This window comes from Cupressus sempervirens, chromosome 9 (assembly GCF_028749045.1).
Source record: "Cupressus sempervirens isolate cs-2001-9-10 chromosome 9, ASM2874904v1, whole genome shotgun sequence".
NCBI classification, from domain to species: Eukaryota; Viridiplantae; Streptophyta; class Pinopsida; order Cupressales; family Cupressaceae; genus Cupressus; species Cupressus sempervirens.
The window spans coordinates 661,372,346-661,398,886 of NC_143126.1; the positions used below are offsets into that span (position 1 = coordinate 661,372,346).

General features: G+C 37.7%; 1 protein-coding gene across 2 annotated transcripts; it reads left to right on the forward strand.

The window, feature by feature from the left end:
* LOC149540487 (thymidine kinase a-like) lies at positions 1-26,541 on the forward strand. 2 transcript variants are annotated; one of them, XM_089801589.1, is made up of 4 exons: positions 1-1,005; positions 16,193-16,337; positions 25,729-25,850; positions 26,003-26,541. In XM_089801589.1, the coding sequence occupies exons 1-4, from the start codon at positions 593-595 to the stop codon at positions 26,271-26,273; spliced, it is 951 nt and encodes a 316-aa protein (XP_089657715.1). In that variant the 5' UTR covers positions 1-592; the 3' UTR covers positions 26,274-26,541. The 2 variants fall into 2 exon arrangements, with proteins under 2 accessions (XP_089657715.1, XP_089657714.1); XM_089801588.1 differs by having other exon boundaries at positions 119-1,005; positions 26,000-26,541.

A 26,541-nucleotide genomic window follows, 5' to 3' on the forward strand; every position in this document is an offset into this window, starting at 1 on the left:
AAAACATTGATACATGGTAGACAAATAAAAATGAAGAAAGGGAAGGAAAGAAGGAGAGAGGGATGTGTGTGTGCGTGTCAAAAGAGACGGAAGTAGAGGGAAAGGGAGAGAACAAGAGTGAAGGGAGAGATGGAGATAGAAGAGCGAAAATAGACAAAATAGAGAGATATAAAAAGATGAGTGTTCGTAAGGCGAGAAAATTTATAAATTAACTCTCCATGCCAATTAGCGTATCCATTGCACGCATAGGTCACTTTGATGGACAGACTGGTCGAAAATGGTAGCTGCCCAGTACTCCTCCATGAGACAGCGACCAAAATTACCGTTCAATAAAAAAATGTGTAGCAGAGTTCTAGCAAGGTTTGTTCCCATCGGTGTCGAGAATCCTTTTTTCCTTTGACAATTAAGTGCCGGTTGAGCTGGTGGCGGATTGTTGGAGAATTTATTCTCGTCTCTCAACCTTCTGCAACTCTACCCGAGTGAAGCAGGAGCACATATAAACGAGGGCTTTGATGGGGTAGAGTGATTGAAGGCAACAGAAGATAGTTCATTCGCTTTTGTTCAAGCTGCAGACCACTAGGGAGCATCAAATATGGTGGTAGCAACGTCAAGCGCCGCCCAATTGCGTCCTCTGCAGACATCATGGAATTCCCTCAGGGCGTCCACTCAATTTATGCCCATTTTTTCATCGAGGTGTTTCAGGGTCAAAGCCCCTCTGAGCCGGCTTGTCCCTACTTTATCTTTTGTTAAGCAGGAGGAATATTCGTTTTCTCGTATGCGCTTTTGCGTTCGCGCGGGAATCGATTTGAATAAGTTGAAGCGGGAAGGAGGAATAGAGGAGGACAAGAAGCTGCAAGACGTGCTAGTAGACAAGCAGCAAATCCAGGCGTTGGACAATATGGGCTCCTCTGCATCGGGAGAACTTCATCTCATTGTTGGGCCTATGTTTGCCGGCAAGACTACCGCCCTTATTCATAGAATGCAAACGGAAATTCAGATAGGAAGGTACGGAAGTTTAGGTTCTTCTGTTTCTCTTGGGCTCAAACTGTAAAAGATAGAGTTGGGTATCTGAGGTCTCTGTAAAGGTTAAATGGTGTATGTAGGTTTTTAAGGTCACTGAACTAGATATCCATTTGTCAAATGAGATCTCAACAAGATTGTTCTCTAGTTATCGTACATATCAGATATTGTCTAAATTTTGTATTTGTGGGTTTGACCTCATGACTAAGTTGATTTGAATTACCAGTGCACCTATGCGCGAGTGCATTAGAGACAAGCGTTCATGCAGTCTTTTGTTTTAGATACTCAATTTTTTCAGTGGATTTATCATGTAATTGCTCGGAGTACTGATTAATGTTGGATCAGTATCTATCAGTGCCTTTGGAAGCATTCCTACTTATTCCATGAAATGCCAATATCTTCCGTCCTCCAGTGTCAAAGACACAGAAACTTTGAGAATTATAAGTGCAAATATCTCCCTACATCCCGTTGAGTCCACTTCCTTGTCTTCAAGACCTCCGCAAAAGTCCAAGACTTTTGATTGAGGCATGGGCCTCAGATTGTGCGAGAAATCTTTAGCACGCGTTAAGGTGAAGTTGCAACTTTTCTGAAAAGCTTCTGAGCTGCATGAGGATTGGTCTATCCAATAGCCAGAAATGGTTAGTTTGCTTTTGTCACGCTTCATCTACATTTTCCATGACACTGCATCACATTATCATAATGTTGCCAAAACATCTACTAAATGCTTTCAGCCCCTAAGACCCTTTTGTGGTCTTTTGTTGAACATTAATAAATTTATGTTATCTTATTCACTAAGTGCTTCATTTAATTTCACTGTGATCTCATCTGTTTAACATACTTCGATCAAAGCAACAGTTAAATATAGTTACATTCCTATGCCAGTGTTCATCCCTCTCTCCCACTGGGCATCCTGCATATTTGATAAAAAGGAGATACAAAGGCCCAGTAATAGGCTTCTCAGATTTTGGCTTTATATTCCTTAAAAGCTATTACAACAAGTAGGAGTGCTTTGATTGAGACAGGTCACCTTTGGACATGCTCCTCTTAGGGCCAATTGGCTGTGAGGACTTCTTAATTTGCAAGGAGAAAATTGTCTTGTTCATGCTATTGGCATGGGTTATTTGTATACCCTTTGATTTAGATTACGAATTACAAAGTTAATCAGCACATTGTAGGTTAGATGTTATTTCATTTTGTTTTGCTCTATCTAGATCTCATTGCACTTAGTTAAAGGTTCATTTTCATTGGGCTTGTAAACTAGATCAGACACCCGACCTTAGTCATTTATATTCAATTTGGTGTGGCCTAGTCCTAATAGTTAAAGGTTCATTTTCATTGGGCTTGTAAACTAGATCAGACACCCGACCTTAGTCATTTATATTCAATTCGGTGTGGCCTAGTCCTAATAGTTATGGTAAATCCTTTTGCTGTGCTTCTATGATTGCAATCTACTTCGCTAGAAGTCCTCTTTGCCCATCAATAGCACGGTACAGTTGGGGATTTTTCATCTGCGCTCAACTCTTTTCTTACCTTAGTTTAAACATTTGTACTCAAAAGACACTTCTTACTACTACTATGACTCAACAAAAACTGCCAGTAATTAAAGCACAATAAATTTTTTGAGAAGAAGTTTCTGCAAACAACCAACTATCTTCTTTAGCTACATAAAACATTATTTCACGCATGTTAAAAAATTAAAAAACTGTAAATGTTAAAATACTTTATAAAAATAAAACATTATTTTTTACATGACAAAAAAATAATAATAAATGGCATACAACACGACACAGTGCAAGTTTAAGTGAGAGAAATTTATTATCACATTTACAGAGTTCAGAGTTTTATGTCTTGATAAGGTATTTTTGGATGTTCATACAAAGAATCCATACAATAAAATATTATGTGCTTGAGCCTCACAAAGCTGTTGCAGGTCTTGCCAAAACTGCGAACTTGGCAAGTCATTTTTGGCAGAAATTTGTGCTGCCTCTTACTTTGTTAAGGATGTAGAGACTCACACAGTCTGATAGCTATGTTTTGTAAGTCATAAAAAAAAGAGTTTTGTAAGATTGTTGTCTCAGGTTTCAATACACAATCAAATATGAAAGTTCCTTTCTATAGTTGTTCTGTAATCCACAGTAAGTCACTTTTGGGCCAGGGTAGCACCGGGTTAGGTGAACGAGAAGATGTGATTTTGCCAGTCTTTAAGATTTCCTTTTACTGTTTAAACCTTAACGATTGCAAGATTTATTTTTATTGTTTGAGCCTTGTTCTTTACCAACCGATAGTAAGGTTATGAACCGAGAACATACATAGTGTGTTCCCTATCTCAAAGACTTCTTGGTTTTCCATTACTATGTATATAAGGACTGCCATTTCAAGGAGGTGCCTTTTATTCTTGACTAGAAGTCGATGATCTTCCAATGCTCTTTTGGGTTGATTGCGGAAAGGCTTATGAAACTTATTGGGGATTCAAACCACCCTCGCATTTATTTAGTTTTGATTTCTGTAATGAAATAGGTTCCACATAACTGAGTTGTTATTCTATTCTACAATTAAAGATTTCCATCTGTTTGCAATGTCCAAGAAGTTATTTGTTACAGAAGATATTTGCCCAAAGCACAAGATTTTATGCACCTGCTGGTGACTGTCCTCATTGTTCAAAAATTTCTTTTCAATTGGTAGTCTTGGATAACATATATGTCAATATATTTAATGGTATGTGGAGTCTTGCAAGCTATAGTAAGTTGTTTGTTCATGCAGTAGTAACATGTGAGATTGATGCTTAATGTCCATGCTGAAACAAATATAAATCTCCACACACACAAGAAAGAACATCAATAAATGTTGGTGTTGAGAGACATCAAAGAAGAATACAGTATCAACTAAATAGTACAACAAATTGAAAAATTGGCCCAACAAGGTAGCCAGTATGCCTCTCTTCAGATTCACATCTTATCCTAACCCTTGCCAAAACCTAATTCTCATGGTGGAATCCATTAAGAAACTCAACCCCATAACTATCGCACCTATAAAATCTGGATGATTAGATTGTTTCAATTTGAAGGTTATTGGTCTAGATAAGACCCAACCCCATTTGACTCATTAGTTTGAGATTCTTAAGCGCAAGGCAAGATGGACAAGGCTAGTAGTTTGATTGGCCTACATGTTTTAAACAGTCTCGAATTCCATATTGATTCATGCATCACTCCTAGGGATATGTGGGTCAAAATTTCAGGAGATCCTTGGGGGTGTTAATGAGTTCCATGCCTGATACAGATTTGACATTGCGAGCACTCGATTCTGGGGGATATATCCGGGATAACATGGGGACCTCCCATAGGCATCTTTAATTTGTAGAATTTTGTCAGAAACATCCCAGAAACTTGGATATGATGCTGCTAGGTGTCAAGGATGGTTGGTCGTCCCTATAATAGTTAGGGGACTTTGGGTTGTCTCCCTAACCATCCCCAAGATGGCCAGACATCCCCGACTAGCTAGCCATTAAAAAAATTCAATTAAATCATGGAAGACACCTTTTTCTTTATGAGTGTTAACAAATCATTCTTTTGAATTACATATAGTAGTAGAATAAAGCTGTAAACTGAATCAAAATGTGACTACTATCCATAGAAAGAAAACATACAACTATAGAATTAGATTGTTTAAATATAATTCTCTTCTGAAAATGGCTTACATGCTTCTGCATACTATTTTAGATGTAGAATGAACAAAAGTATGACCGCAACATTTGTAAGACAAAGCGAAAATCTGTGGAATGAAAGTGTACAATCGTGGAATACGAGAATGTAGCTATAACTATTTTTTGCCAAAGGAAGGGCATATGACTACACACAGTTGTTGAATGATGACATCTAAATAGTTTAGTGGATCACTTATTAATTATTATTTATTAATAGTTTTTTGACAATGATTTTGAATTATGAATGCATATTAAGTAGTGGCAATATGTTAAGGTTCTATAATGTATATAATTATGCTTTACCATGTCTTCAGATGAATATAATGTATACATGCATGCTTTATCCTCACTTCGTATGAACATTTCCAATGTCACTGTAGTTTTAAAATTTCCCTATATTTATATAGTTGTCCCCTTTGCTGTCCTCTAGTTGTCCCCAAAATTGACAAAACAAATCAGCATCTCTGAAACTTGTCCCCTTGATCCTTAACGTCTCCATTGTAGAAACCTAGTGTAGCCTTAGATTTAAACAATAATGGATTGACCCACACCTAGGACGCTTGCGTGGTCTCCTTGGCCTAAAGGATTCTCACATCTTGGAGCACTATTGACAAATCTCACAAAGAAGGGAGCTTTTGATTGGGTTGAGGAGACAAAGTAGGCTTTTGACAAGTTGAAGGTGACTACGAGTACATGCCCAGTCCTAGCATTGCTAGATTTGTCTTAATCCTTTGTTCTCAAGTGTGATGCATTCAACAAAGGCATTAGAGCAATTTGATGCAGGATTTTAATTGCATTGCCTTTGAGAGTGGGAAGCTCTAGAGAGTTGAGTGATTATAGTCAATCTATGGTAGGAGATGCTTGGCATTATGCATGCCTTGGCTAAGTTCAAACAATAGTTGGTTGGAGCAAGGTTTGTGGTGAGGACTGACCATAGTAGTTTGTTATATTCTTTAGGCAAAAGGACATGAATGTAGGACAATTCAAGTGGGTAAGGAAGATTCAGGCATATGACTTCGACATTGAGTATGTGAAGGCAAAGAAGAATATGGTAGTTAATGCCTTATCTAGGAGACCTGCCATATGCTCATTGTCCTAAGCGTTAGCAAACTAGAAGTCTCGTTTGTTGGCAAAGTACTCCAAGAACACTTTTGCCTGCCAATTGATGAATGACAGATTCAAGACGATTGGCACAAGGTGGTAGATAATGTCATCTACTACAAGGATATAATTTTCTTGGCACCATAATTGAAGTTGAAGGTGAAGATCTTAAGGTAGATTCATGAGTCCCTCGTAGTAGGACATTGATTGTACCTCAAGAAATACAAGCAAGCCTACAAGATCTTCTCATGGAAAAGCCTCAAGTACAATGTGTTAGAGTGGGGTTGCCGTTGCACCAAAAGACTGATCTATCAATGCTCAATACAACCACTCAACTTATAGTACACAAGAGTTGGTTAAGCCCTTGTCACAAATCCCAAGGGGATTGCTGACCAAATTTCTAACAATCTCCCCCTCAACGTTACCCAAGGGTCTGAGGATTCGAACCTGTGAATAAGCTCTAATACCACTTGTTAGAGTGGGGTTGTTGTTGCACCAAAAGACCAATTTGTCAATGCTTGATACAACCACTCAACTTATAGTACATAGGAGGTGATTAAGCCCTTATCACAAATCCCAGGGGGAGCGTTGACCAAATTTTCAACACGATGTGCTACGGTATGTCAAGAATTGTGCCACTTATGAGCTCAGCAAATTCTAACATACTCTTTGAACATGGCTACTTCAACCATTGCCTATCCCCAATTGAAGGGGAGAGCATTTCAATGTACTTCACCATAGGTCTTCTCAAGGTACAGGGAAAGGATTTGCATTTGTGTGGTAATTGATCGGTTTACCAAACATACTGTAATGTCCTCTTTTTAGCATTCATAGCATGATGTTGTCGTTAGCCTATTTCCCCACAGTCCCGTAGGCTAACTAGGACATTAAAGGGGCTTAGAGGCCATTTGGCCTAGACAGTTTCAGTTGCAGGTCTTTCTGAGGGGTTCTGAGGCAACTTTGGGCATACTTACTATTTATAGTAAGTCATCTTGGACATGGCCGGACATTCAGTCACAGTGGTGTGTCGATGGTAATTGTTTAAAATCGACAGGAAGACTTATTTATCATTGATAAGATTTGTTATGCATTGATAAAGCCATTTTATAAAGTTAAATTTAAATATTTAACTTTATTAATGCATAGACTATAGTTTGTGGAAAATATTTAAATTAAAAGAGTTCCCTTTATTTTTATAACACATTGGAGACATAAGGTACATAAAGGGAGTTATGTTTTATCCCACATTGAGAAAACGAAGGATTGAGCTCTTGTGAGAACACTATGCTTGGATGAAGATTAATGTTATGTTGCTGGATATCTGATTATCGGGCTTGGAGGACGGAATCCCTCTTTGCTAGCATTCTCTTCGTTGTTGGAAGACACAGTCAGGAGGATCAAGGGTGTTTTCACTTTAGGAAATACACTGGGTTTCATTTGGGGCGTTTGCATAAAGAAATTTACAAGGGTTTGAGGTGCAAATCTGAAGTTAGTTATTGCTATAGTGCCGCATGAACAGTATTTTGCTACAGTCGGCATGAACAGTATTTTGCTACAGTACGGCGTGAACAGTGTTGGTATCAAGTTTACTTGTTTTTCCGGCTGATTAGAAGTTTGGAGGGCTGGCCGACTACATCTGCAAAATACTACGGCAACTAATTCCAGGTTTCTTCTGTCAAATTTTGATATTTTGCATAATAATTGTTGAATACAAGTCTGAATAGTTGTTGCAGCCTTTAAGGCAGCTATAAGTGCACATCTACATTTAAAAATCACCCTTTATTAGCAGATTGAAAGAGTTTCCAAAATTTTCATATACTATTGAATGTGTGCCAAGTGTTTGTGAAAATGTTATGATGTGTATTATGCATTTTAATGTCACTTCATAGTTGTTCGTAAAACTACTCATTGGAAAGCAATTTATTGAGGAAATCAGCTTTATGAGTTTGCATACAAAGTGTTTGACAATATTCCTTAAGTTAAATTTCTGCAAGTCAAAGTTCAAATCAGGGGAGGATATTACAGTGGTATCAGAGCTATAAGTCCTGCCATCCTGTGGAGGTCTTATAGGAAATTTGGAACTGGCGGATAGAGGGGAAAGTGTTTGATGAAATGTCAAAACACTAAAATCAGAGCATTTATGTTTGAGCATGCGACAGGGGCCTTATAATTTCCACAATACCAAAGCAAGACAAAGTAGGAGTTCAGACCTGCAAAGCAAACAGTCTAGTTCATCCGTATAGGGGGGTATAGAATCCAGTCATACAGACACAGCGAAGGTATTCTTTGATCAAGACAACAATATGGGTGACCGAGATGACAGGAATACAAGATTAGGTGGAGGCGGGAATGCCGGTCCAGAGCCTGGAGAGGAAAGATTCTTATAGTTATTAGAGAACTTGGTACAGGGTCAGCGAGTAGCAGAACAAAGGGCACAGGAACAGAATCAGAGATTGGATCTTATGATGCAGATGATGGCTCGTCAAATGGGGTTGAATGCTAACATGGGTGGAGGAAATAATCAAAATGGTAACAATCAGAATGGAAATGATCAGGATGGGACACATAATGGAGATGAACAAGTTGGGAACAATTTCGGTCATGCACCCCAGCGAGCTAGGACAGTGAGTTCAAGGCCCATGATTCCTACATTTCCTCCTAGAGCTTCAGAGCAGCTCGTACCAGAGCCCCAGATTACTGATATATAGGACCAGTTGAGGAGAGATTGGGAAGCCGGAGGGCCAGATTTTACTGCTGCAATTACCTTTAGGGAGTATATGGATGTGCGGATGAAACATATGCCACGTGGACATGACAGGAACCAGAGCTATGAGCTACGGAAGAAAGTAGGGAGACTTGAGTTACCATATTATGATGGCTCAGGAAAGTCTAAGGAAGAGCTTGGGTTCAAAAGCTTGACACATACTTTCAATTGAACCCTATGCCCGAGGAAGAAGCTATTAAGTACGCAGCAATTCATCTGGATGGGTTAGCACACGAGTGGTGGCATCATGGTATGGTCACTATGGAACATGCACACATTACCTCATATGTGGAGTTTACAGAGAGGCTGATTGAACGTTTTGATAGGAAGGATCCAGAACTCCATTTCAAGGAGTTAGCTCAGCTTAAACAGTGGGGATCATTGGAAACATACATTTTAGAGTTTCAGAAACTTGCAGTGTTAGTAACAGATGTATCTGAACGGAGGATACTAGTTCTATTTATGGATGGGTTAGCTGATCCATTGAGAGGGTGGATTAAAGCTCTCAACCCTCCCACTTTGCAGGAAGCCATTAAGAAAGCTCGTGACATGGATTCCTCTTCATCTTCAAAAAATAAATTCCAGGCAAAGAGTTTCCCTTCAAGGAAAGATAAGGACAGGAAACCTTTTCATAAAGAGGTTCAGCCAGCTAAGGAGGAAAGTAAGAGGTTGGACAATGAGACACTTAATGATCTCAGGAAGAAGAAGCTTTGTTTTCATTGTAGGGATCCTTGGGATTTGTCACATAAGTGTCCATTGAAAGCAAAAGCTAAGCAGATGGAGTACTTTTCAGCCGAAGAGTCAGTAGGTGGAGATTCAGAGCAGTCATCCGAATCAGATGGAGATGATGATAGTTCGTCACAGGAGGAAGGACACGGTGATAGCACGATAGCTCAGTTGTCAAGTATACAGGAGGCCGTCACTTTCAGAGTTAGGGGAACCTTGGATGGACAGAGAGTTGTGGCACACATTGATACAGGGGCGACACATAATTTCATTGATGAGAAGTTTGTGACACGCAGAGGGCTACATACAGAGGAGCATAGGGGATTTAAGGTGATGGTTGCCGATGGCTTCAAAATTGAATGTACCAAGAAAATCTCCAACTTGCAGCTTCGTTTGGGAGATTATGACATGACAGGAGATTTCTTTGTGGTCAACATTGGTGATCAGGATATGGTGCTTGGGATGAACTGAATGAAGTCTTTGGTAGAGTTTACATTTAACCTTGAGAAAATGGAAATGAGGTTTGAGGCAAATGGTAAGAAGATAGTGCTTAGAGGTTTGTCAGATGGGAGACTTCGAGTGGTGTCACTCAAGCGGATGCAGAGTTTCTTTAGACATGATTAGGTGCAGTGGGCAGTAGAGTTTAGAGTAATGCCTGAGATGACAGAGCAGCATAAACAAGAGTATCCACTTGATGTACAAAAAATAATAACCAAACATACTAAGGTGTTTGGTGAGATACCTCCAGGGAGACCCCCGAATAGGGGAATCGAGCATGTTATTGAATTAGAGGAAGGGGCTAAGCCAGTTATCATCACACCTTACCGCCATCCGAAGAGATGTAAGGATGAAATAGAAAAGGCAATTAAGGAGTTGATTGACATGGGGCACATACGACCAAGCAAAAGTCCTTTCACTTCTTCAGTAGTATTGGTGAAGAAGAAGGATGGTACAATGAGGATGTGCATTGATTATAGGGAGCTAAACAAGAAGACAATCAAGAACCGATACCCTATCCCGCGCATCGATGAGCTTATTGATGAATTGCATGGTGCATGTTACTTCTCCAAGATTGATTTGAGATCCAGCTACCATCAGATACGGGTTAGAGAGGTGGATGTGGAGAAGACAACTTTTAGATGCCACTATGGACATTTTGAGTTCTTAGTTATGCCCTTTGGGTTGACAAATGCCCCTGCCACTTTCCAGTCCTGTATGAATAGAGTGTTCAGAGATCAGTTGAGGAAGTTTGTGTTGATATTTTTTGATGATATACTGATATACAACCGTACTTGGGAGGAACATTTGAAGCATATTGATACAGTGCTCAGTATTCTAGAGAGGGAGTCATTATATGCCAAGATGAGTAAATGTGAGTTTGGGATGATAGAGTTGCTCTATCTAGGGCATATTATTAGTGCAGGAAGTGTTCGGGTTGACCCAGACAAGATCAGGGCCATTCTGGATTGGCCACCACCGAGGAACACTTCACAACTCAAGGGATTTCTTGGGCTTTGTGGGTTCTACCGCAGATTTGTGCAGGGATTTTCACAGATAGCAGCACCACTTATAGATTTGACACGGAAAGATAGTTTCAAGTGGTCAGAGAGGGCTCAGGATTGTTTTGACAGGTTTAAGGAGCTGATGAGTACATGTCCTGTTTTAGCCATTCCAGATTTCACCAGGCCCTTTGAGCTGCAGTCTGATGCCTCGGGAGAGGGCATAGGAGCTGTTCTCATGCAAGACAAACATCCCATCGCATATGAGAGTAGAAAATTACGAGGTGTGGAGAGAACCTACAGCATCTACGACAAAGAGATGCTAGCAATCATGCACGCGCTAGCTAAGTTCAGGCAGTACTTAGTGGGAAGCCGGTTCACAGTAAAAACAGATCATAATAGCTTGAAACATTTCCTTGGACAGAAGGACCTTAATGACAGGCAACAGAAATGGGTGAGTAAATTACAGGCCTATGATTTCGACATAGCCTATGTCAAAGGGAAGAAAAATATTGTTGCAGATGCTTTATCTAGAAGGCCTCATTTGCTTGCTGTTGGGATAGTCATGGATGATTGGAGAGAGATGATCTTGGCAGAATATGCTAAGGATAGTTGGGCATCTAGCATTATTGAGGGAGCTATTCAAGATAGTCGATACACTGTCGTAAATGATCTCATCATCTACAAGGAAAGGATTTATTTAGTACCCGGGTCTGCTATGAAGCAGAAGATTTTGAGGGCATTTCATGATTCACCAATGGCAAGACATCCCGGATTCTTTAAGACATATCGGTAGGTGAGAGAGCGCTTCACTTGGAAAGGACTCAAATCAGAGGTGCTTTAGTTTGTGAGGGAATGCCCTGTGTGTTAGCAGAACAAACAGGAACATTCTTTTCCGGGTGGTTTACTATAGCCCCTACCCATACCAGAGAAGAAGTGGGATAGCATTTCCATGGATTTTATCACAGGCCTCCCCAAGGCACAAGGTCGGGATTGTATCTTTGTTGTGGTAGACAGATTGACGAAATTTGCACATTTCTTTGCAATTTCGTCTACATATTCAGCAGCACAAACAGCAGAACTATTTTTTTGAGAGGTATTCAGACTACATGGGATACCACGGACCATAGTCAGTGACAGAGACAGCAGATATATGAGCCACTTTTGGCAGGAGTTGTTCAAGTTATGTGGAACAGAGCTCACTCCGAGTACCAGCTACCACCCCCAAACTGATGGGCAGACAAAGATAGTGAACAAATGGGTTGAGGGGTACCTTCGAAACTACATTGCAGGAGAGCAGAAGGCTTGGGTGAAGTGGCTACATCTAGGGGAGTACTGCTATAATACCTCTTTCCATATGTCTATTCAAATGTCCCCTTTTATGGCACTGTACGGGTATGATGCTCCTAATTTTTTGGATTTGTTATTTGGGGACAGCAGGGTGCGTAAGGCCAAGGATACTTTGCAGGAGTGTCAGGACATTATGCGATCCTTGAAGGAAAATTTGCAAAAGGCACAAAATCAGCAGAAGCAATATGCTGATCAGCACAGGGTTGAGAGGTCTTTTGAGGTGGGAGATATGCTGTACCTCATGTTACAGCCGTATAGACAGTCCTCTCTCAAGAAGAGTGGAGCAGAGAAATTGAAACCACGCTACTATGGACCGTTCAAAGTAATCAGGAGAGTGGGCGAAGTAGCTTATGAGTTGGAGTTGCCTGCAGACAGTAAAGTGCATAATGTGTTGCATGTGTCACGCCTTAAGAAGGCATTGGGTCACAATGTGGTGCCTTCAGTAGTATTGCCACCTCTTGATGATGAGGGAAAGCTTATCTTGGTTCCCGAGGCCATACTTGACTCCAGGGAGAGGGTGCTTCGCAGGAGGACTATCAGGGAGTATCTAGTGAAGTGGAGGAACCTACCTGTCGAGGATGCTACTTGGGAAAATGAGCAGATATTGCAGCATCCAGAGCTGAAATTGCTTGAGGACAAGCAATTTTGGGAAGGGCGGACTGTAATGTCCCCTTTCTAGCATTCATAGCATGATGTTGTCGTTAGCCTATTTCCCCACAGTCCTGTAGGCTAACTAGGACATTAAAGGGGCTTAGAGGCCATTTGGCCTAGACAATTTCAGTTGCAGGTCTTTCTGAGGGGTTCTGAGGCAACTTTGGGCATACTTACTATTTATAGTAAGTCATCTTGGACATAGCCGGACATTCAGTCACAGTGGTATGTCGATGGTAATTGTTTAAAATCGACAGGAAGACTTATTTATCATTGATAAGATTTGTTATGCATTGATAAAGCCATTTTATAAAGTTAAATTTAAATATTTAACTTTATTAATGCATAGACTATAGTTTGTGGGAAATATTTAAATTAAAAGAGTTCCCTTTATTTTTATAACACATTGGAGACATAAGGTACATAAAGGGAGTTATGTTTTATCCCACATTGAGAAAACAAAGGATTGAGCTCTTGTGAGAACACTATAAAAGAAATGGAAGAGCTTTTTTTTTGTATGCTTGGATGAAGATTAATGTTATGTTGCTGGATATCTGATTATCGGGCTTGGAGGACGGAATCCCTCTTTGCTAGCATTCTCTTCGCTGTTGGAAGACACAATCAGGAGGATCAAGGGTGTTTTCACTTCAGGAAATATACTGGGTTTCATTTGGGGCGTTTGCATAAAGAAATTTACAAGGGTTTGAGGTGCAGATTTGAAGTTAGTTATTGCTATAGTGCCTCATGAACAGTATTTTGCTACAGTCGGCATGAACAATATTTTGCTACAGTACAGCGTGAACAGTGTTGGTATCAAGTTTACTTGTTTTTCCGGCTGATTAGAAGTTTGGAGGGCTGGCCGACTACATCTGCAAAATACTACGGCAATTAATTCTAGGTTTCTTCTGTCAAATTTTGATATTTTGCATAATAATTGTTGAATACAAGTCTGAATAGTTGTTGCAGCCTTTAAGGTAGCTATAAGTGCACATCTACATTTAAAAATCACCCTTTATTAGCAGATTGAAAGAGTTTCCAGATTTTTCATATACTATTGAATGTGTGCCAAGTGTTTGTGAAAATGTTATGATGTGTATTATGCATTTTAATGTCACTTCATAGTTGTTCGTAAATCTACTCATTGGAAAGCAATTTATTGAGGAAATCAGCTTTATGAGTTTGCATACAAAGTGTTTGACAATATTCCTTAAGTTAAATTTCTGCAAGTCAAAGTTCAAATCAGGGGAGGATATTACACATACCTACTTCTTTTTCCATTCCTATAGAGTTTTGAGCAATTCAAGTGATAGAGTTGTTAGTTCAAGAGAGATTTTAGTTGTTGTTAGTTTGTGGTGTCTGATCAGGGAAGTACTATACATACTGCATAATTCTTTGATGGAGTTCAGGGCCGGGCCGGGCCCCAAGTGGGGCTTTGAGGGTGTAGCCCATGAGGTTTTTTCTTGGGCTATTCTATCGGCATTTTTAGGCCAACATGTTGTAATTAATTTTAACCCTAAAGCGGCAAAAATACTTGTATAAAATGGCTTAGGGTTAGCGATTTCATAATGTGTGATGCAATAATAGCTTCTTGCGGTGGTATTGAGCTATAAGGGATTACAGATTGTAATGAGGTTGTAATCACTGGACAATAAAATATTGGACTCGCTGTTGGTAGACGTAGCCCAGGGATTGGGTGAACCACGTTAAATCTGTGTCTTGTGTTCTCTTCTATGTGCATTATTATTATTTTCTGATATTGGTTATATTTGCATGTAATTGTTATTTCTGTCTCTTTAAATCCTAACAGTTGCATGGCCTTTCGAGGAATATAGTTAGTGAGAGAGACAACCACTTCCTTGGTGCTTTTTGGATGGAACTTTTTAGATTAGCTGACACCAAGTTGACACTAAGTACTAGCTACCATCCCCATCCAAATGGATGGAGAAAGATTGTGGACCAATGGTTGGAGAGCTTCTTGAGGAATTACATAGCAGTGCAACAGAAGGCATGGATCAATTGGCTATGTCTTGCAACCAACACTAGTTACCATGTATTGATAGGGATGTCGCCTTTCAAGGTGCTCTATAGTTATGAGGCCGCATCATGTGTTGATTTGGCATTTGGAGACACTTAAGCACCTAGGACCAAGGATTAGTTGCACAAGAGCATAGACATCCTTGGGTTCCTCAAGGACAATCTATAGTAGGCCTAGAATCTATAGAAGATGTATGAAGATAAGTGCAGGACTGAACAAAGTTTTGAGGTTGGAGGTTCGGTCTTTCTTTGTTTGTAGCCCTACTTGAAGAGGAGTGGGGTTGAGATATATTTTGTAAACCCTCAAATCATTATTTTAAGAGTACAATTTATTTGAAGTTTTGATTCCTTAAGGTAAAAATGAATCTCAAGGGTAGCATGGTTCAGCAAGATCCTGTTTTCTGATCCCCCTGATTGTGGTAGGCACCCTTCTCCTTTACAGTAGGACCTTTTATACTCCAACATGCAATCCACCACAACCCTGTGGTTTTTAGTGTAGTTATAAATGATTCCCAAGCTTGAATGGTCCTTTAACACAAGGACACTTGGAATCCTCTTTATCTTCAGAGAGACTGAGACTATACAACAGTGCAATGCTGAAAAAAATACTACCTCTATGAAGAGATCTAAAATTAAATATCAGTGATTTAAAAATAGGCTCAAGCAGAGTTTGTATGATGATGTGATAACTAATGGTCGTTCAAGTTTCAAGTAAAAGTAAGTTTTCCTTGACATATAACTTTGTAAGTCATTTAAAATTTCCACAAGATGAAAATCAGAAATTTTTCTGTAAATCATTTGATTTTTCCATATCATTAGTTAAATTTTTTTCTCCACTAATACTTCCCTGGTAGCTGTGTGCAAATAGACTACCTCGTGAATTTACCACTTTCATTCACCAATTTATTGGAATTGCTTACTAGATAAGTCAAATAAACAGATAAAAATTTGGTCCAATTACAGTTGGACATGTTGGTTAACCCAACCTTATTTTTTGGGAATTCTCGATTTCCCAGGTCAGTTGTAACTTGTACAGAACCATTTCAGGTTGCCATGTTCAAGTATAACAAACAAACCATTAACAGTTGTAATCATTGACCAGAATATGTCTGCTGGCTTAAGCCGCGTCAAAACTTTCATGAGTTTGGGTGAGCATTCTAGTATCTATCATATTATTTAAGCATTCTTATAGATTTTCTTTTGAGAAGCATTCTATTTGAATTTAAAATATGTAAACATAAAAGCTAAATATATAGTATCCTTCTTTAATAAGCAATAAAATAAAGCATGCTTATAATTTATAGCAAATCGACTGTAAATAAATATCTTTTTTTTTCTAACATGCAGAAATGTGGTGCTTGTGAAATCTAACAAAGATACAAGATATGGTTTGAGCTCTGTTGTGTCGCATGATGGTGCAAAAATGCCTTGCTGGGCTGCTGCAGATCTTGCATCCTTCAAAGCCAAATTGGGAGAGGAGGCATATAGGAAGGTCAGTTTTTAAAGCAATTGTTTTTGAATTTTTTGGTTATAGCCAATTAGCTGATTTATCCCTTATTGTTTTATAAACATGTGGATTGTTGTATCATTTTAAGCAGTTTTTGCTTAATATCCAGATGCCCTTGTTTTGAACATCATAATTAGACAGTTTGATGCTTTGCCTTTTGATATATTCTTTGGTATGTCTTCTATAAAGGATTTCATAATTATAAATTCAACCACATTTCTTGGTAGTTGACTTAATCAGAACCTTGCTTTTTAGTTGACCATCTGCCATTTTGTTGACTAGTTAAGGAATAGGCCACATTATTCAGATTGTTAAAACAACCTGGTCAGGAATCTGCCAATTAGTTGGCTTGAATAAGAAGAGTTCATAATAACTAACAATCCAAATCAATAATACAAATGCCTAAATTTGTTTTGTTATCACTTTTTTTTTTTAATAGGACTTGCACTTGGTTACACATCTCAGATGTCCTCCATTTTTTGCAAACAAAGGTCAAGGAGATTGTTCCTAATGATAAAGATATTTGAGCATTTTGGAACTTTTATACGCTGTACTCTTTATTTAAATTTTATAGCTCTGCTTTCTACGTATGTTTATGTCTTCCAGGCCTTTATTTGAAGAAATATGGGCGACACCTGGTCACTTAGAGCACTGACAAACCCTTTTGCTGGACACAGAGTTGATGATATCAGGATTTAACCATTCACACTAAAGAAACTTATGTTCTTCTATTGGTGGATCTACCTTGTTTGTTTGTGGTTGGAAAAAATTTCTGTTTGGAAGTGTTGCATCCATTCTAGGTGGAATGGGCATAGCTTGCAGTAAGGGTGCCAGCTGTGGTGTAACCTTAATGAGCTTCCTTGGTGCACCAGGCTCAAACTTGTGCAGTTGTAAGAGGTGGGTGCAAGTGTTTGCTCCTTAAGCATGATCTACCCAAAATTATCAAAGAGAGTGCTCTTGACATCTGTCTAATACACTTATGACTCAAACCCTTCTGCAAGTGGCAACATAGTGTATCTCATTCACAATAAGGTATAGTAAATCAAATACTGCAATTATTAATTATAGAGGCATAAAACAAAACAAAGGTTGGTAGCTCTATACACCTTAAATGATGAACGGCATTTTTTTAGTTGAATTTGACGTCCTTATCATAATACTTCAAAGAGTTTAAGTATACATTTCCTTCTTGACAATTATGCACAACAGTAATATTTTTAGGAACTCATCTTCCTATGCTATTTACCTACATGGTCCAAGTTCACTTGCTTGTGACAATGGGCATCACTCAAGTTTGATAAGCAAAAAATATTTGCATGCATCACATCTTCGGTCAATTTAGTTCAGATCACTTAATGTGCCATTGTGTGCAAGTTCATTCTACATTGGAAATCTTTATTGATAATATTGTTCACTGGCAGGGAAAGTAGTAGAACTCAGATACAGAGCAAGAAAACACACTGCAAACCACTGCAATGGGATTGCAGAGATCTTGACTAAAAGTCAACTCTAGGAAGAGATGTATTTTATAAGGGACACATCCCAATAGGAGGATATATGTATAAAGTAAATAGAATGTATTAGAAGTAGAGTAAGAAAGTGAATATATTTAAGCGATATATATAACAGGGGACATATGGAAGGAAGACTATATTTAGATGGATATATGACAAATGTGAAATGTAATAGAATGATGGAAATGTAGTATAAGATACATCAATATATTGGAGTTGATCAGCGGTTTTCATTCCTTTTATGGATTGCCATTTAATCTCTGTTATTTATCGTGATACCTTGTCTGATTCCGCATTAAAAATTAATCCCCTGTCTCTCTCTTACTATTGATTGTGGGGTAATAATACAACATAGAGAAGACTTGGAGCACAAATCTGGTATGTCATTCCCAGATTTTCTTGCTAACATTTGTTCTGTTGTTGGGATTATCGTTAGGTAGTAAGATAGATGAAATTTTTCTTATAACTTGCAGCATAATCTCTTTAGTATTATTAACATTGAAAGGAGGCTAGACATCATGAGGATGGCAAATGGAAAGGCAGGAATCTTGAAAAGGAATCCCTGAAAAGATGTGACTAGTCAATGCAGATGCAAAATAGCTGCCATAGGATGGAATAAATGAGGAATGTAACACTGAATCATAATCACCCATGGAAAAAGGAGATGAGAAGAAATATAGAGAAAGCAGACAAAAAAATAAGTTGACAAGAACAAACATGAAAGACATGGAGGAAAGGAGACAGATATAATGTTGAAAGACAGAAAAGACATCGCAAAAGAAAGGAAAATGCAGATGAGAGAGAGAGAATGAGTACATTAACTAGGGTGCTGCTGAACACCCCATTGCAGATGCCACCAAAAAGAAAAAGAGAAAATAATTGAAGAACAGAAAACTTGTTAAAGTGTGGTATCTTAGGATACTCTAATCATTATCAACAAAATATAGAATAAATAAATCAAGCCTTCAGTTCCCCAGGAGTGAAAAGACTGTTAGGAGCAAATCTCCAATCATAGTTAGTTGAAACACTCTTTTACGTAAAAATCCCTCATAAAGCACCATTTTACTAAAAACTCTTACAAACTGTAGTCTATTAAAGATAGACTGAACTTGAGGACACTTTCCTCACTTCCTCACAACCATTAATACATTTTGTGCATACTGACATAACTCACAATAAAACTTCAAATTCACACCTTAATGGGAGAGAGCCTCCTTAAATATAGGGGGAAGGGTGGCATAATGCCTTCAGGGTTATTAGTCATACCTATTCAATAATCCTCATTCTTAAATAATTGATAGTCTAATAGTTATCAGATTATAATTATTTTAAATGGTATATGCTTAGTAAAGTATACAATATATAAGGTTTTATAACCTTGTATTAGAGCAATATATAAATGTTAACAGGCATATGATCCCTAATAAGCAAGTACATTATGTTCTAACACTCCCACTTAATGTTAATAGGGGGGATCACATTTCAGTTTCTATAAAAGAAAAAAGTTAAGTACCCATGTAGTAAAGGTCTTTTTTGACAATGATGAATAGGGACACAAATATATGCCAACATGAAGATCTTGTATTCCGGACTACATGAATTTCATATTTTCATAATTTATGATCCCAATGTTTAAAAAATGTTGCTACGAGTTATTATTAAAAATTTATTGGAGCTCAAGCCTCCTCAAACAAGCCTCTTCCCAAGTTCATTACATAGTTCTCTAGGTCTTATTCAATACGATGGTTTTACAAGTAGAAGATTTACATAGAGAAGCATAGGACTTAAAAATGCCCAAGTGACTTCTTAATGCCCAGAAGTCTTATATTATGCACGTTAGGACTTGGTTATGCTTGAAGGAGTTACTTTTAGGATTTAGTCACTACGCTGTGTCATTGACATGCACACTTCCCCACAATGGCATCACACAAGACCTAACATTAAACTGAATTTGGTGCATATAATGCCTAAAGGTCTTATTATGCCTATTAGATCTTATATCTAGGATTCAGCCATTAGGTGGTGTCCTGCACACTCATTCTTAATGACATCACCTTAAAGCCAATCACTGGACATAGGTCTTGTTATGGGATGGCCAAGGTTCCAATCTATAGCATACTTTCACTTGAATAGAGCTTGAGAGAGCTAACATTGAATTGAATTTGGTGCATATAATGCCTAAAGGTCTTATTATGCCTATTAGGTCTTACATGTAGGATTCAGCCATTAGGTGGTGTCATGCACACTCACCCTGAATGGCATCACCTTAAAGCCAATCACTGTACATAGGTTTTGTTATGTGATGGCTATGGTTCCAATTTACAGCATACTTTCACTTGAATAGAAGTTGAGAGAGCTTTTATGATGGAATATTTTTGCTTAAGTGTGTTAAATTTTTAAAACCATAATAGCATAAAACAAAATCCAGATAATTAAAAACACAAGAACACCAGAGATACCCTGGGAAAACCCTCTACTCAAGGGGAAAATCCAGCGACACCAAAATAGATACTTGAAAAATCAGAGTTTGACTTTGAATCCAAAGCTTCATCAGCTTAGATAATAACAGATACTCTCCACAAAAATATAGAACCTTCAATACACACGTATGATTTCAAAATACTCTTCTTATAGTGATAACATAGAAGGACTTTACTGTTGTCACAGAACCATGAATTTGGGACTGCAAACTTGAAAATTTGATCAAATTTGTGAAAGTTAAAATGAGATTTGGAATTGCAATTCCAATAACAACTATTCTGGTGGAATGACAAATTCTCACTTTGGGGCCAAAATGGGAATACAAATTCCAATTCCCAATTCTGATTTGGCGCAGCAAACTGAGAATTAAAAACAATTTTCAATTTCCAATTCCTATTCTAGTTGAATTCCCGCAAACAAACAGGTCCATAAAGAGCTATTGGCAAAATTTGGATTTGAAAACCACAGACCACTTGGAACACCTATGGTAATAGGATGTATGTTGACTTATAATGATGATTCATCTAATACTATGTAAACAAGGTACAAATCTATGATTCATAGCTTACAAATTTACAATAGTTTACACATACTACACTTGATATTGCTAGTGCAGTTGAAATTGTAGCAAGGTATGAAGCTGATCCTAAGGAAACACATTTTGCAACATTAAAAAAAATAGTCAAATATGTTAAGGGAACTTTGGAATGTGGCTTGTGACATGATAGATCTAATAATTTTACATTGTATGCCTATGTTGACGCTGATTGGGAAGGAAATGTTGATGACAGGAAAAGCACAAGTGGAGGAGCATTTTTCCTTGGAGGAAGGTTAGTATCATGATTGAGCAAGAAAAAAGATTGGATATCTTAGTATAAAACAGAAGTAGAGTGTGTAGCAGTAACAAACAATTGTAATCAGATAATGTGGATGAAACATATGCTAAAAGATATTGGTATCATACTTTCAGAATCTACTATCATGCATTGTGGCAATACAAGTTTAATTAATATGTCCACGAATTCAGTTTTACACTCGAAGACTAATCATATTGCAATTAAATATCATTTTCTAAGGGTGAAAGTCACTGAGAAGGAAATCAGAGTGGAATATGTGAGCACAAAAGAACTGGTAGCAGATATATTTACTAAACCATTTGTTTAAGAAACTTTTGAGTACCTTAGAGGTGTGCTTGGGGTAATTGCCCCACCTTATGCAGAGTAATTGATGAAAATTTGCATTAGTCTAGTGTATTGAGAGTTTATTCATCTGGACGTGATGCTTGGTACTGCTCCTTAGGAGTGGTCGCATTGAGCAGAGCAAATCCTAGAGCTCTTATATAATGATTCTTGGCATAATAGTTTTTGTTGGCACTTGACATTTCTTTGGTTGCAGATTGGCTTGATCCAATACAGCTACTTTGATGAAGATCATAATCAAGGGGGAGAGAATTTCAGATTGAAAGAAGATCAGTTGATGTTTGGCATATCAGCATCATTGGCATTGATGTCAAAAGGGGAGTAGATCAATAAAAAACCAAGAGAAAACCTACAAGAGAGAAGATTCATGCAAGGATGTATCAGAGTTGATCAATGAAGGTATATGCACAGATGAAAGCTATATATGTTGAGGATATTCAGAAAATTGTATTAAGTAATCAATAAGATACAAGTTATGTTTGTATTGATGGTTTTTCACCATATATTGCCATCAATGTCAAAGGGGGAGATTGTTAGGAATTGAGACCTTTGTTGACACTTGGACGAGTATCTAAGATATTGTATTAATGACTAGTTTTGTCATTGATGACAACGTATGTTTATATGTTCAAGACAGACACATTATGTATATCGTAGGTTGATTATCAGTTCAATGAAGTTAGTTGGCAACAACATTGTATGTGAGCTTACATGTGTACTGCAGAATGAGTATAGATATCATATCTATGTTTTCCCTGAATGAGCTATAACTTATCTAGTGATGATTGGTAGTCGACCAATGTTCAAAGAATAATGAAAGAGATGGTAGCATTTTTGCTATATCTTATTGATGAGCAAGAATTAATGTCAATGAGCTTGGGATGTGATAGAAGACTTGTTTGCATATGTTCGAGAGTGAAGCATTTGAATTAGCCTAGAAAGGTCGTTGATGTATAACATATAGTATATATTAATCGTAGACAAGTGTTTTGAGGCAGCATATATTTTATCTTTGGCAAATGTAATACTAATGTTGTAATGTGTGGGAACCTTATTGTAATATATTTAATAATGCTTATAAAGGCATGTATGCCTTAGTTTGGTCCTATGTAATTAAATGTACATTGAGAAAGCTCTAACAAACCGACCTAATTAATTATTTTATAAAAGGTTATAAAGTAAAAATGTTTTCCTTGGTTGGGCACCATGGAAGTAAGATTAGTTAAGAATGTTTGATGTGTATGGATGCGAGCTTTTATGTTGGATGATTAGAATAGATCAATGATGATGTTGGTTAATTGAGGTGAGCTTCAAAGGAACTATTTTGGCAAGCAAGTTGTTGATCAGTCAATTCATGCTTTTGGATATGCTATCCTGAAGGTTTATCTTTCACACTTGTTGGAGCATTTAGCAATGGGTCTATTTGTTTCTTTTCAACCTTTGTTAGGGTTGGAACCTTCCAACAAGGGTTGAAGGTCTCCTAGCAAGGATCTATCCTCTAATAGGGACAATTGTACTAAATGCATTGTATTTGACTCCTAATAGGATCGCATGCTTTTACAAGGAACCTATTAATTAGTATATTATCTTGTGGATACCACCCCCACTAGGGTTTTCTTTTTGATTAAGGGTTTCCCCAGTCAACAAAGCATTGTGTTATGGTCAGTGTTACCGGGAGACGCGTCTCAACCCCTCTGAGATATGTCTCGAGACAGAGACGCGTCTCCAAGACTTTTGAAGTTTCCAAAGACTTTGAAAAGGTTGGGAGACTTCATGATAGAGTCTTCGCATCTCCAAACCATAAAATGGAGTCTCCCACACATCTTTGCCTCAAAAATAAATTTAAAACATAGTATTATTATTATACTAGATAGTATTATTATCATACTAGATGTATCGTCGGAAAATGGAAGCACTTCCATTTAGGACTGGTTTAGCCCTTCGAGCAGGTGGTCTAGGGTCATGTCAAGAGCCTTCAGTGGGTATTTGACTAGATTTGGCTTTCCCTCCCTGTTTTGCTTCTCTCTCCCTTGTTTCCAGCCCTTTGCTAGCAGCCTTTTCTGAAGATCTGAGATCTTTGACCTTTTGGGTCAAGGTTGACCTCGACCCTAGCCCTAGGTCCAAATTTCAAGTTCCAGAGTTTTTGGGATATCGAGCTTCAGAAAGTTTCATTTCCCACTTCCGGGTTGGCTGTTTCGGATTTCGAAACAATAAACTCTTAAATTGTATTTAATTTAGGTCCATTTTTAGGGGTTAAGGCTTAATTGGAATTTAATTCTCCTATGTCAGCCTCTCTAGAAGTTTGTGTCCCAGATTAGTATAAAAGGAAGCCTTTCTCTCTCATTTTCACAATCCAGATATTTTCCATGATCAAGCATCCGCCTTCCATTGAATTTGAGCATAAGTGCAATCAAGTGATCAAGCAAGCAAGGAGAAGGAAAGCATTCAAGCATTCAATTCATCAAGGAGATCCATTGATAGCTATTGAAGGATTCAATCTCTTTGGAGCCCTCTTGCTGAAGATTTTAACATCCACATTCATTCAAGCCTCTTTCTATTCCAAGATCCATTCAAGATTGATGTTGAAGATCTAATGCAATTGATTTGAGACATCCTACATTCAATTCTACATTTATTTGGAACATCCATACTTGTGGATTCAAGGATTCGAATCCTCCACAAGGATTTTAACATAAGAAAGGTGAATAGTTTCATTTACTTTGTTGTTTATCTATTTTGCGATTTCAATTCCATTTTAAAAGGTTAATTCCAAACCGGTGTTTGACTAAGGCAAACCCCTCATCCAACAACAAAACCCTTTTTCTTGCTGGAGCAAGTGCGGGATAGTGAATATCAGTGCAGATTTGAGTACCCTTTTTGGTGAACTTTCGAGACCCGCAAATAGAATTTCCGTTGGAGAAGTGCAGGTCAAGGTCGGAAATAAAGGCGTAAGATCTTACCCCAACTTTGGGTCAAGGTCAACCTTCTTCAGAAAGGTAAAAGGTTTCTAGTTTTTCTCTATTTTTGCATTTCTAGTCCAGATGCATTTGCAAAATTTCCGGAAATTGTATATAGACATTAGAAAACAACATTTTCCAAATTTACTCTACTTTAAGGTTAGTATTTGTTTTCAATTCAATCAAGATTTCAATACATACTTTTCATAACAAAATATAAGGTTTTCTCCTTTGTTCATATTCTCCATAGATTGATTCTTTTATGCATTAATCCTTTTGGTTGATCAATTTGGATGTCTCCTTTGGGAATTTGGATTTAGAGGTAGATCTTATATCCCTTTCATTCCTCTACATTTAGATGAACACTCGCTGTTCATCTTACACTAGATACTAGATAGATTCTGATTTTTGTTTACAGTTCAGTTTTTTGTTTGCATATCAGTGATTTAGCATCAACTATATATTTTTGAATATCAAATTTCAATGTGTAATGAATTTAATGATAATCTTAACCATTATTAATCTGACACGATGATGATCATATGTGATATTCAGAAATCAGATATGACTATGAGATATGAAATTTGTTTTTTGAAATGTGCAAACTTCTAATGTTGAATGTTAATATTTATAACTATTCAATGTTCATTATTCTGGCTTTCAAAGAACTATGTTATGAATCTATGGTATTTCTTAGGAATTTTAAGATTATATTAAAAAAATTGACATCTTCAAAAGAACCCCCGGTGTCCTATTTGTTAAATAGCCGTATCAGTACTAGTACTAGTACCAGAGACCTCCAAGTCTCCCCATCTCTTGGTAACCTTGGTTATGGTGTATGATTTCTTGTTGTTTTGCATCATCATTTTAATTGTTGGAGATCAGATTTATTATTTAAGTTTTGATTATATTTGGTCACAATTGATTCACCACCCCCCCCCCCACCCCCCCCCCCCCCCCCCAATTGTGCTTAACAAAATGTCTTCAAGGTGTGTTTTTTGTATGAATGCTAGATAGGCTGTGAATGTTTAATTGTTGTTTTTCCATGAAAAGTATCTAGCAATACATCTTCATGAAGGGAATAATGAATTTGTTCTTCTTGATATTTTGGGAAAAAAATTGCTGTTTTGCCTCGCAAAAGTTTTCAATAAGGTGATGTTGGCAATGGTTCTTTTGATCAGAAATTTAACTTTGTTTCTAATGTTCCTCTGCTTTTTGCAAACAGTTGGATGTGATTGGCATTGATGAAGCACAGTTCTTCATAGATCTATATAGTTTCTGCCAGGTAGCAGCTGATAGAGATGCCAAGACCCTTATTGTTGCTGGCCTTGATGGGGATTACTTGAGGTATTGTTTCTTGAAATTGAGTTCCTATTTTTGCTTTTATTATGAGATTTATTCAGGGAGCTGGAAAGAGTGTGTGTGTGTGTGTGTACTCTTTCAATGTATTGCTTTGTGTGGTGTTTTATTAATTCTGGTTGAACATGTTCTCTTAGCAGGAAAAGCTTTGGATCTGCTCTGGATCTAATACCCTTGGCTGATTCTGTAACTAAACTGCAGTCCCGCTGTGAGATGTGTGGCAGACCTGCATCATTCACGTTACGGAAAATTGGAGAGAGAAAAACTGAGGTTATTGGAGGTGCAGATGTTTACATGCCAGTTTGTCGACAGCATTATGTGAATGGGCAGATTGTTGTTGATGCTACACGAACAGTGCTGGAATCCCAGCAGGTTCAATGTGATGTACATGTGGTTAAGACTGTTAGGTAAACATGTGACTATTTACCATATGTACTCTACTTCCTTTCCTGGTGAAACATTTTTATCCTTATAACACAGTTTGGCTGATTATTTTTTACTATTTTTTATTAAAGCTGGACTTTGTTCATGAATAGTAAGGCAACCAAGCTTGGAGTCCCGTCAAGGGATGTCTATGACTTTATTTTTAAAGGCCACCCTTTAATTGTTACCTCGAGTACATAAATGTGTAAGATCACATGTTGTAGTTATTGCCTGTAATTTTATTCTGTTGATTTCA

Excerpts from the sequence above, each read along its gene's own strand:
- LOC149540487 (XM_089801588.1), top strand. The coding sequence starts at position 593 with ATGGTGGTAGCAACGTCAAGCGCCGCCCAATTGCGTCCTCTGCAGACA. Across the intron at positions 1,006-16,192 it reads ACGGAAATTCAGATAGGAAG|AAATGTGGTGCTTGTGAAAT; the intron begins GTACGGAAGTTT and ends TCTAACATGCAG. Across the intron at positions 16,338-25,728 it reads GAGAGGAGGCATATAGGAAG|TTGGATGTGATTGGCATTGA; the intron begins GTCAGTTTTTAA and ends TTTTGCAAACAG.